The sequence below is a fragment of the Microtus oregoni genome, unplaced genomic scaffold (assembly GCF_018167655.1).
Source record: "Microtus oregoni isolate MIOR12 unplaced genomic scaffold, Mior012 000044F_ref0000062, whole genome shotgun sequence".
Taxonomy (NCBI): Eukaryota; Metazoa; Chordata; class Mammalia; order Rodentia; family Cricetidae; genus Microtus; species Microtus oregoni.
Window position 1 is genome coordinate 7,233,056 of NW_024543218.1, and position 12,640 is coordinate 7,245,695.

Genomic DNA, 12,640 nt, shown 5'->3' on the forward strand with positions numbered 1-12,640 from the left:
GGTCATACGCACTCCAACAAAGCCAGACCTCCTAATAGTGCCGCACCCCATGAGCTTATGAGAGACAACTACATTCAAACTACTACAAATGACTTAGTTTAAAAACTAACCAAAGGTAATAACAGCAACAACAACAAAACCAAAACAAGCCAGCAAAGAAGAAGCATGGCAAGTGATTACATGAAAAGATGTTTGACATCTCAAGTCACTGGAGAACTGGGCTTTGACACAGTGAGGCACAGCAGAGTCATTTAGATGGTTAAAACATCCAAGTTGTGACAACAAATGCTGGGGAAGCTGGAGTTAAAAAAGAAAAAGCTTTCACGCATTGCTGGGAAACACCAAGTCCAGAGTGCCAGTGAAACACCTGGCAAAACTCAACACCAGACCTAGTGATCCATTTTCTTAGGTTTTAGTCCAAAGATTAGAGACTTTCATCACAACATGAATGCTTACAGCAACTTTCATCCCCACTGTCAAAATTATGAAGCACTAAGATGTCCTTCAACAGTCTAAGAAGCAAACACAGAGTAGTGCTTCTATGTGATGTGAACCTATTTCCCAGGGGCTTCCATGACAAAGCATCACAAAATGAGTAGTTCAATGACAGGAATTAATTTTCACACCATTTTTGAGGCTGATAGAGTGCAGTTGAAGTTTAAGTCTTGGTAGTTTAAACCACAAATGAGGGCTACAAAAGAGGAATCCACTCACATCTCTTCCCTAGGGTCTGGCGATTTGCTTGTAGTCTTTAGCATTCATGGGAACATGGCATACTAACTGCAGCCTCCAATTGGATTTCATTCTCCATGTGCCAAAGTCTCTACATCCATCTGTTCACTTCTTAGAACATGGTCAGATTAAAGTCCATCCTAATGATCTTAACTTATTACCCTGCAAAGACCCCATTTCTGAACAAAGTAATATTCAGGGTGATTAAAACGTTACCATGTTTTGCACAGAAGAAGCAATTTAAACCATAGCTCAGTGGACCATTTTTCAGCAATAATATTTAAGTGAGATAGCAAGTCACTAAAAGATTCCTATATTATAATAATATAGCATCCTTGGAAAGTTAATACTAGAGAGAGCTAAAGGATGAACAGTTGTAAGGGATTCAGGGAGCAAAGAGGAAGGATGTGTGCATGGAGCACAGAGGACTTATTAGAACTTTGGCATTATTATGTGTGAAGTGGCAGTGAATTATCCATACCCCAGCCTCTACAAGTGGATAACACAAAGAGGGAACCGCAATGTAGTAGTATCTGGATAATACGGACAATATTGGCTTAACAGTTGTAGCCAATTTACTAAATGGATTCAAAGATGATTTGTGAAGGACTTAAGAGAGTACATGCTAAAATTTATGTTCAATTTTCATGCATATTCAAAATTTGTATGCGAAAGAATGTCTATTACTTCGCTTAAAAACAATTTAAAAAGCTTCCAGATCACAGACAGCTTCTTTCATCTGGGTGGCCAGGAAGAAGTTCTCTGAATTAGTTACCTTTAAATCTGACCTGAAGGACAAGGTTCTTCTCGTGAAGTTCAGGTAAGAGAGGTTAGAGTAGCATGGACAGCTGGAACAGTGACAGGGCAGGGGAAAGATATTGGGTGTGCTTGCTCAGGGAACACCAAGAGGAGCAAGGGTGGAAGGGGTAGGGCAGGACTGGGAAGGGCATGCAACGAAGAACCTGGTGGCTAGATCAAATAGGCGTCTTTGTTGTTTTTAAATCAGTACTGTGCAGTTTGGCATTTTATTTAAAAGGTTTAATCAGGATAGTCTAGGATCTGATCTGTTTGTAAAATATCACTGAATTTGCTTGTCAAAGAAAACATTGTAAATTGATGTAAAACTTGAGTTAGGAACACTATTGAGTGAGGAAGTGACATATTTGCTCAAGAAAAAAGTAATAATGGTTCAGACTTAGCTGAGGTCAAAGAGTAGAGAGATATGGAATATATGAGATACATTGTTGAAGATAATAGAAGGAGTACTGCTTGCTACGTCAATCATCTAAATATGTGGGATTATCAAATTGCTTGCAGCTTGAAGTCCATTTTTGTGGCTGTTCACATACCTTTCTATGAAATAAAATTTCTTAGATCAAACATTGCTAAAGTAAATGGGTCTTGTAAATTTGTGCATAATATTTGCTTTTCACAGTGTTTGTTATAATGAGGTTTGGCTCATGACTAAAATTGACTTTCTGTAGGCATATTTTGAAAACCTTTACTTTCATTTTATTTTTCCCACAAATGTTAATTAGACCATCTTCTTTTATAAAGAGACAATATGTTACAACTGAGAATCTTTCTGTTTGTAACAAATGAACATATGCATTTGTGTTATTAACATTCATAATACAAACATACACTGGTCTATTTATTAAATATTACCATATAACAAGGGGAATCAATCATAAGCTGACACAGAAAGGAAGGTTTAATAATATTATTATTAGAATAGTCTAAATAACAAGTATGTCATGTTTTGTCTCAGTATTTTAAGATTGTAGCAAAACACTTGAAAGCAAAGAAAAAGCTATCACTTAAAATAACATGACAAAGTGGTTTCATTTATTTGCAAAGAAGACAAACCTCAAAAAATTAACAAGTTTTGAGAAATTTAACCAAATAATTTTAATCTTTGCTTCCTTTTGCAGAAAAATCAGATGTGAAGGGATGATGTTCTACTAGACAAGAATGTCTGAAAAGGATCAGGTATTTTGAGTAAAACATAATATGGTATTATGGAATGTTTGATTTTATACTGTATAGCTTACTAGTACTTTTAGAAAATATGTTTTATTCTTAAAATAATTAGTGATTATTAGGAAGTGTATTTGTTTAATAAATAAGACACTACATTCCTTGAACGCACTTGAAGAATGTGACATTGTTATATTTTTTTATTGTTATCTTTATAATGCATTCTCACACACTTGCGTTTTGCTCCTCGATGCTGTTTGCTCTTTCCACTATCAAGAGCAAAGCATCGGTATAAACTATACCATATTATATCCTTTTAAAATCTCCAATGGGGAGTAAAGCTTTGACTTGTTTTTGTGGTTTCAGTATTTGCAAATACACTTTTTATATGAAAAGTATGGGTTCATAAAACATTTTACATTTTTACGTTGAATAAGCGTTGTGCAGTTAAAACACTGTTCTTGTTATGGTAAATATGTCAGAATGGGGAAGGTGGTTGAATGTGTTGAGTTTATTCTGACGATCAAAGTTTTTACCTAGATAGTTAAAAGCTAACTGTAACCTTCCTAGAAAGTTTACATTAGACTCCCTAAGTTTCAGTTATCTTTTGGTTCAAGGGTTAAGAGGAAATAGAAGTCTCACACCCCTAAGAAGAAAGAAAGAAAGAGAGAGAGAGAGAGAGAGAGAGAGAGACAGAGAGAGAGAGAGAGAGAGAGACAGAGAGAGAGACAGAGAGAGAGAGTGTGTGTGTGAGAGAGAGAGAGACAGAGAGAGACAGAGAGAGAGAGAGAAAGGGAAAAAACCCTCTAGGTGCACACTCAAAAGTTTCCAGAATACCCAACTACAGTTCATCTACAGGTTTTCAGATGACACGTGCATCTAACTGCTCTTGAATAAAATATTCATGATAGTAAGTCGTGTAATAATGTAAACAAAAGTTAGGAAGCTATAAGGTTAAAATAGAACTCCCTTGCCCTATTTTACAAACTACCTTAATTGGAAACATTTAAATACAATTTTATTTTTATATGTTTCTGTCATGTGTGAGAGGTCTAAGTGTCAGCGGAGAGTGATTGCTCACTACATGGGAGGAGAGAGAGCTCAGGGAGGAACCCTAGATAGACCCCGAAGTTCCCACAGCACCAGTGTTTCAAGGACTCCAGAGCTGAATGAGCAAGACTGAAGGGACTCAGGCACTGATCTCAGAAAGGGGCCGGGAGGGATGGCACAGCTCACTGAGCTAGCTTGTGGCACAGGAGAGGGCGTTTGGCTTCCCTCTACCCCGAAAGGATTCTTCTTTCTTTTTCAGTGCATTTTCTTTTTGCACAGATGTTTTATTTTCAGTCCAGTTCGCTCCCTGGTGGCTTAATTTACACTGAACCAAACGACCTTTGAGAGGGTGATTATTAGGGACTGGCAAAACAAAGATCTCTACCGATGAAAACATCTGCGTCTTAACGGGCAGAGAACGGTTTTTCGTAAGTGAACCTTTGTAGCTAGATGCGTGCATACGTATGCATGCACGTAAACCTCAGCATTGGTTTCTATACCTTCTGTAAGTAAGTTTGCCACCTTAAAGTTGCTTTCTCCGCCACCCACTGGCTACCACAGTGCATCTGAACTGGGCTGAACCTCTCGTCCCTACAGGCGGCTGGGAAACTGTTGTTTATATGCTTCTGTTGTCCAGGCCTCGAAAAAGGAGACCTAGAGATCAGCAGGCTGCAAAGGATTAAAGGAAATGCGCTCTGGCTGCTCCCTCCACGGTCCTCCTCAGTCATCCCGGGTGCCCGCCTCCTAAGCCCCTTAGAAAGTTGATGCAGAAGCCGGGTAGAAGAACCAACAGATTGGTGCTGCGGGTTCCAGAAGGCGGAGCAGTGAGTCCGGTGTGGCAGCTGTCATCTCTCCTTGCCTCCCCGTGTACCCAAATCCTAAAGAGCCCACAGCTTCTAGCTGGGCGCTCACTGTCCCCGCGAAGTAGTCACATCTCCAACTCCTAGAGCTCGCCCTCTCCCGGACACTGCAGCGCGGACGCTCCTGGACGCCTGGAGGAACCGCTCCACGCTCCCTTGCACAGGCTGCATTCGCTGCATCCCGGGTTCCGCAGCCTGCAGCTCAGTCTGGTAACTCCGCGGCTGGAGCATGCTGACTTGCACCTGAGCATCCCCACCTCGCTCCGCCTTCACCAGAGCGACGGCAGGGGGCGGGGGAAGGGGGCGGAGGACTCTGATTCCCTGGTGGACCCAGGAAGTTGTCCTTTAAAAAGAACATCTTCAGCCAACCTTTGAGGGCCGCCTCGTCAGAGCAGCATGTGGACTGGTTCGCCAGGCCCCCTAAGTGTTCTGGGCTGTCACCGCCGCCTCAGTACGAGCAGCTGCTGTGGGCTGCGAGAGCCACGCGCAGGTCGAGGAGCAGGGACGCGCGGGTTCTTCATCTCCGGATTGCTGCTGGCCTCTTCTTCTCGGGAGGTGGCAGTCACTGTTGCTGCTGAGAAGCCAGCCTGCATTTCCCTGCCTGTTGGTCGCCCAGTGAGGAGTTGAGACTGCACCTCCAGCCGGGACACACATGGCTTGTTACCTGGTCATCAGTTCGAGACATCTCAGCAATGGACACTACAGGGGCATTAAGGGAGTCTTCAGGGGACCTCTCTGCAAGAATGGATCTCCGTCTCCGGTAATGTGCACATGAGCGCGCACACCCGTCCACACATGTTCAAAACCAAATGAAAACAAAAAGAGGCAGTGAGAGATGCTGTCCTGCCTGCCTGAGTGGGTTAGACTCCTAGGGCATAAGCACTAGCTTTAGTTATGAGAGCAGACACACTTTGTAACAATTATAGAGAGGGGTGTGTGTTTACATGTTTCTTGCCATCCAGGTCATTTTGATCTGTAGTGTTTTGCATGTGAATATTTACTGAACACAGTAACTGCAAGGATGAAGGTAGAGCTCCCTGCAGAGTCTGCTCAGGAACCCGCTGGTATGGGTAGTGGAGAAAGTTTGAGTGACACTTTATAGTGTGCTTTAGTGAACTCATACTTTCAGATTAGTTTAATAATTTTACAGCTGTTTCATAAGAGGATAAACTCCTCAAAGGGTTTGTCTTGTCAAACTGAAAAGATGCATTGTTAAGTTCAAGGCTCAATTAGATTCTTTAGAAGGAAGTGGGTGACTTCCTTTGTGGAAATCCATATGGGGTTGTTTGTTCTATTACATAAAAAATATCTTAATCTGCAAATGGCATGCTTTTATTTAACTAAGTAGACTGTTCAGATGCTGTCATCCAGAATCAAAGGCATTGCTATATTTATCAATAAATTCATAGTACTACAAACTAACTAATCTTTTAAAGGCTCAAATGTGTTTAAAGAAAATGTGTATATGTATGTGTGTATGCATGCATAGTTTGAATAAGTACAAGTATATAATCAGCTTTAGACTAAATGGCCTAATATCCAAACTTAATGAACAACTTTTCGATTCTGATATTAAGAGAGTTATTTTTACTTTGCATGACATACAGAGAAAGGTCTTAATTTGCCCGAGTATTTTGTGCCACCCGCTGTCCATTACGGCTCAATACTTCATTAGTGGGAATTATTTGCAAGTGCTGTGTATTATAAATACCTCTGGTTTTCAACATCTGTGATTTGCAGAAGGGATCTGGAATCTGGAGGTTCATGTACTCAGATGCATCACCAATATTCCCAACGACAACCTCTTTTTTCATATTCTCATGTGCTTTAAAATGTGTGTTGTTGTAACAGCCCCAACTAAAATTTAGGGAGCCAGAAATGTTGCATGGAAAACTCTGTTTGCTTTAACAGTTACAATTAAATTCACAGGGCTCGAAAGGGACTTGGCAGTTCCAGCTGACTGAAAAATACTGCCCAGAGTCAGCCCAAGCAGCAGGTCTGAATCTTGCCTGCTTTAAAGAGTCTAAGGACTGGAGTTTGTGCAGCCTCAGCAAACCCATACAGTGTCCAACAACTCAAGGTGTCAGGAGCATTTTCCTCAGGGCAAACCATTCCTACCACTTCTTCCTTAAGCACATGTTGCCTTGTAAGCCTTTAATGCTCCAGTTTTCTTCCAGGCATTTTTTTCCCTAGTGCATTGTTAGTCTCCGTGGCTGTCTCTAAAACCTTCCTGAGTTGAGTTTTTGTGTGGCAGTCCTCAATACTTAGTACATCTCAATACTTGAGATCAAAGGAGACAGATCTCATCATTATTCCACAATTTGATTCTCTTCAAGGAGATGAGAATATGATGTTGAGTTAAAATCTCTCGTGTTTAAAGAGGAAGTTTCTTTCATTTGGTCAAGGATATCTCTGGGTCTTTCTGGTTGCCTATGTCCACAAAGCCTAGCTGACTTCATGTAAACTAGTGTGTAAATGTGGATGACAGATGTCCGCCTACAATCCACATGGTTGCACTGGTTGTCCAGGGTACAGCTGCACACCTATGGTGCACTCGTTTTATAGTTTACTTGGCTAATTGCATTACATGTGTCAATTTATTTACTTTGTTTTCAGTCTCTTCAATTTGGCTCACTGGATAATGCTCACTAAAATTATGTAGGAGACATTTAGAAATGTGTAATGTAGTTTTAATATGTAGCCCACAAATACATTCTCTTTTTCTTTTCTTTTCACATTTTATCATTGAATACATGTCTTTTTCAATGTTTGACAAGTCTCACATGAACTGAGTTGTATGGGAAACTGATACTTATTATCCTTTCTCTGTCACTGAAGGTTGTTGAGATAAATCTTCATTTGGTTTAAATTCTCTATTACATGATGTCTTCTTTTCTAAGGCAAAAATAAGTCACTATTTTCTAGACCCTAGACTCTTTGTCATTGAGTAGCCCATTTGTCCTCAGGATTGTATGCTTGCCTTCTTGATCAACAGGTTGCAAAGCATCAATTTAAAAATACTGTGGATATGTATATATTTTCATATTCAACAATAGCTTTCAAGTCATATTCAGATTGACACTTGTTTATTCATATGCTCAATGTAAATATTAAACTCATTGATCATGTGCTCATTAAACACAATCATTTATAGTTTTTGAAATAGTTATCTAGAAATGTCTTTTCAAATTTAGTGTATAGCATAATGTAAAATTGGCTGTTAACTATTATTTTAACTTCCCAAGGTTTAGTTTCCTAGAGCTAGATCGAGATGTTACCTAATAACAAACTTTCACTAGGGTCTCTACTGCTTAGTCTTTATCCTTTCTCTTTTAACATCTGTTCTTTATTTGTTCCACACCTTTGTTGTTAGTGGAGCTATTTCAACAATTGACATGGCCATAACATTCCATAAGTGTAGTTCTAGAATAAGGGTATTTTGTATTCTGTCACAGAAAGGAGAAAGGAGACAATTACATTGTAGCTTAATAAGCCTTATTTTTATTTTTTGCTGTAACTATATAGCTTGCATAGTATAGATTTGACATTTCACTGTGTAATGTATAATCTACATAAGTCTCCACATATTCAAAAATAATTATAAAAACTTCTTATGTTCAAGTCATATCTGTTTAATGGAAAGATGAGCTATTAATCTCAAAGTACAAGAGAGAATTAGGTATAAAGGCATACATATATACTTACACACACACACATATATAATTTCAAGAGCTTTCATGCAGAACATATTGAGTCATTATATGTATTTCTCATAATAAATATGAAATGCAGTAACTGATAAATGAAGAAATAAGTGTTTTAACTCCTACCAATACTCACAGATTAGTAAACTGAAAATGCTAGGGTGAAATTCTACTTCTGTCTGCAAAGTTAGCACACAGAAATATCTGATGAACCACTTTGTTCTGCAGGAAAACAGAAATTGTGTTTAATGGTAATGAGCATGTGGAAAATTGATTTGAGATGGCTTATGTTCCTCTAAATCCAAGATAGAGTAAGAAAAATAAAAGTATTTCTTAGTGTTTAATTTAAGAGTTTATTTAAAACATAAACACATTTTGCTAAATTTTAGAATATTTATTTCGTATTTTCTCAACTCTATAATAATGTGATTGGACGATGCCTCTAAGAGTCAGGATTAGGTGGACATGTACATATCTTCAATAGGTAGGTAGCTAGATACACACGCTAACTCTGTTCAAGATATGTCTCATGTTATAACTCTTTTTAGCCATCAAGACATAAAACTTTGTTACAATAAGGGAAGTATTCACTAAGAAAACTTGAAAGCCCTATCACCATATTTGAATTCAATAAAATAAGTAATGTCTTCCCAGTAAAACAAGCATATTCTTCTGTTGATTCTTAGTTATTTTTATGTACTCTGAAATTTCATCTCAACTTGAGATTAATTTTAGTGTCTTCTTATAAATACTTAATCTATATATGGATAATAGTAAGACATTCATAACACTTAATCCATTAGTTACTAACCATTGCTGTATATTTAAACTATGATACATAATTTATCACCGTTCTTCTAAAAGTTAGACAGAGCTAGAAGTCCATATTCCTTCCTGGGCACAATGTAGCTAAAAATCAGAGAATAACAGCAAAGCTTGCTGTATTTCCCTAAAGTACTGTGTGTAGAGGAGACGGTTTGAACTGCCAATTGCACATACCCTGGTCCTTAGATTGTTTTATGTCTGGTAATCTTATCTCGAGTTGTATTTTTGTCTAAATCCCATAACATCAGTAGAATATAAATTATATATGTATACATGCATGTACACATATATGCTTATGTAAGTATATACATGCATATAGAATACATATAAACAAACACACATATGCATCATAAGCACATGTATATTCAGAAATGAACATTCAGAAGTGACAGATATTGTACAGACATAGTGGATAACCTTGAAGTTCTCTAACAGGTAATTTCCTAAATAAGGACCTATGCAGTTACACCCTTATCCTTTTTATTAAGGGTTATCCTATTGCATCATGTGCGTTTTCAAGATACTTACGAATAAATTCATATCAATCACATTATAAGAGCACAAAACTAATGTATTTTTGTGTGTCAAGAATAATTGTGAAAACATGTATTCTTTTTTTGAATTCTTGACTATGTACCACTTTCATATTTTTTCAATCAAGACTCGGCTATGCGTTCAATTCATGTTTTCCTTTTTATGCAAAACACCATATTAAACAAACTGCTTCCTTTTCCTTGTCTTTTCCCCTCTTTTCTCTTTCCAAACTCACACAAAAAACTTGCTCTTACAGTTTATCTGAAGGAGTGAGCATCATCATTCTGATTTAAATAAACCTGTGTTCATTTAATTTCATGAAATTCCCATAAAAATAACGTCCATATTCAATGATTTAATTTGTGACTTTTGTTAACTTACTCGGTATTTGTTTTCTATCTTAATTTATTCATTTTAGCTATCAAATTAAGACAGATTTGAGTTTCTGCTTTGTATTTTGGAAATAAAAATAAGGCATTGTAACATCATGTGTCACACAGAGTGGATGGTGTTAAAAGTAGAACTCACAATTCCCAACTGAAAAATCAGAAGGAATTGTAGTTAAGATGCTTGTTGTACAATGCACATAACCTACCTATTTTCCATGGGAAAATAAGAGCATAGCTTGAAAGGCTGTTGTTTTAAGACCCTATTCAGACCCCAAAAGAGAAGAATCTGGCATATGTTCAGTAAGTCCATCAGGCGTCTTTGAGTGTGAAGTTAGCTAGTTATGGCATAGGAACCCTTTAGCATATACTTACATATTCTAAGATAATATTTGAACAAAAATTTAAAATTGTATTTTGAAAGTATCTTTTGCATGTTAACAATCTCATAACAAATTCAAAACGTAGGTAGCACGCACACATATACACAATATATAAGCAGTACATAGGAGAGACCACATATTTGATAAGTTTTCATAAAGAAGTGTAGTTGTGGTGCTAATAGAAATATAGCAATCCTTAATGTTTGGTCTTAAATATTTGAAGGACTTCCTAAAGTTGAGATTCTGAAGAGACAAGTTACTTCTTAATTTAGATATCCTTGGATATATAGACATAGCTCACTGAAAAAGAAAAAAAGGATATATTCATTTTTAAAATGAAGACAGGATTTTAAAATTTGTTGGTGAAAATATTTGATAATGTATTCAATTTTGCAGAGATAGACTCATGATGTGTTGAACTAAATAAAGTCTTCTGTTATTTAAATACGAAATGTAAAACCTGAACATTTCTGAAGAAAATGTTTATTTACTTTTTCCATAGAAAAAGAGAGCTACCCAAATAATAAACTCACTTTTGTTTCTATATTTCTTTGACTGATAGGAAATCCACAGATAAATCTGCGGCTTATAAAATGATAGGGATTAAAGATTGTCCTCAGAACCACACTGTTTCCTTGTGCTTATCACCTATTTCCAGTCTGCATTTCTTTTATTCCCTATGGTGCTTATTCTTTTCAAATTTATGCTTTCTTGTTTTATTAATGCTGGAATTTCAGGAGATTTAGATTTATTGTCAAAACAAGTTATAAATAACAAAATATAGACTGTCTCTAGGTAGGAGCACCACTGAGAACTCCTAGTTAACCAGTTCTGAGTTTTCATTTTCTTCATTTCTAGCAAGGACAATTAAGGCTGTCAATCTGAGGCTTTGGCAATGGTGAATTCTTTTTGGCAGATTTGATTTAATATTCCCCCTGACTATGCATTATTTTGCAACAAATGTTACAAGTTGGTTTGAAACAATATCCCTATTTTTCTCCTTTTACTTACCACTGATTTTTACCCTTTCATTTCTTAATTTTCACCATTTTCCCTTTTTGACTCTCAAGTAATTGATGGTACAACATCTGTAACTCCAGAGACACTGGCTCCTGGAAACAGTGAGCACACACTACTCTGTCTCGTCCCTGACTCAGCTGTATATTCTCTGTAGTTACCATTCACACACAACTACACATAACCTTCATTTCCAGATCATAAGTTAGACTTTCCTCCTATTTTCAGTCAGGAAACTCACCTAACAGCCTCCCCCTATGCTCACTTTCCCTACTGTGGTTAAATTGAATACTTCACTCGCCTTAAGTATCTTTGTGGAGGCAGAAAGGTAGTCAGTTTCTAGTGTCCACTCCCATGATCTTTCTAGGCATCCATTTTGAAATGAATGAATATATTTCCCCAAATCCACCTGTAATCGTACACAGACAACATATTTCTGTTCCCTGTTGTATGTCATACATAGATACATTTCTCTTCATGGTTGGAACACACAGGAGAGTGTTACAGCTCAACAAAGAACACTTTGGAGTCAAACTCCATAATTTTTAAAACGTTAGCAATTAAATTGCAATCATAAAAGTTATCTTAAAAGCCACTTCTACTCCTTCACAATGAGGATGATGATGATAATATGGTGATTTGAGAGTGACACCTGACATGAATTGAGTGTAAATGTTAGCAGTTATTTCCATTCATACATGTTGATATGTATGCATATTGCAAAGTGGAAGGTTGTAGAAAAATCATATACAACTTTTAGATGTTTTCTTTCTCACAATTAATGCTGTTTATAGAAAAGATGCCAATTCCACTACAGCTTTACCTGGCATGAATATGTTCCCTTTGGTTCTTCTTGGGAGCTCAAGGGAGGAAGTTCTTTCTGGAATTGTGTCCTCTTAGAGTCTTGTAATGCTAAGATTTCTGCTGGTGGAATAAGCACTCCCTGTTTCTGTGATAATCTTCCTCACTTAATACTTTTTTTAAATATAAAGCCTAAGTTATAGGTGCTTTATTCCATGTGACCATTTTCGAACATGACTGAGATGAATGCATGGGCTGGTTAGGAATTTGCTTACTTGTCATTATCATATATTAGAAATCTCTGAGAAATGGGCGACAAAACAGGAGCTTGATCATTCTCTGCTTTCAAAAGGATAGTGAGGATGAAA

General features: G+C 37.3%; 1 protein-coding gene across 1 annotated transcript in view; it reads left to right on the forward strand.

Moving 5' to 3' along the window:
• Positions 1 to 5,121: 5,121 nt before the first annotated feature.
• The window catches only part of LOC121434783 (zinc finger protein 804B-like), a 510,352-nt gene continuing 502,833 nt past the window's right edge, over positions 5,122 to 12,640 (forward strand). Inside the window, exon 1 of the mRNA XM_041633759.1 lies at positions 5,122 to 5,382. Within this exon, the coding sequence (XP_041489693.1) occupies positions 5,275 to 5,382 (108 nt within the window). The 5' untranslated portion in view covers positions 5,122 to 5,274. The remainder of the gene's footprint in view (positions 5,383 to 12,640) is intronic.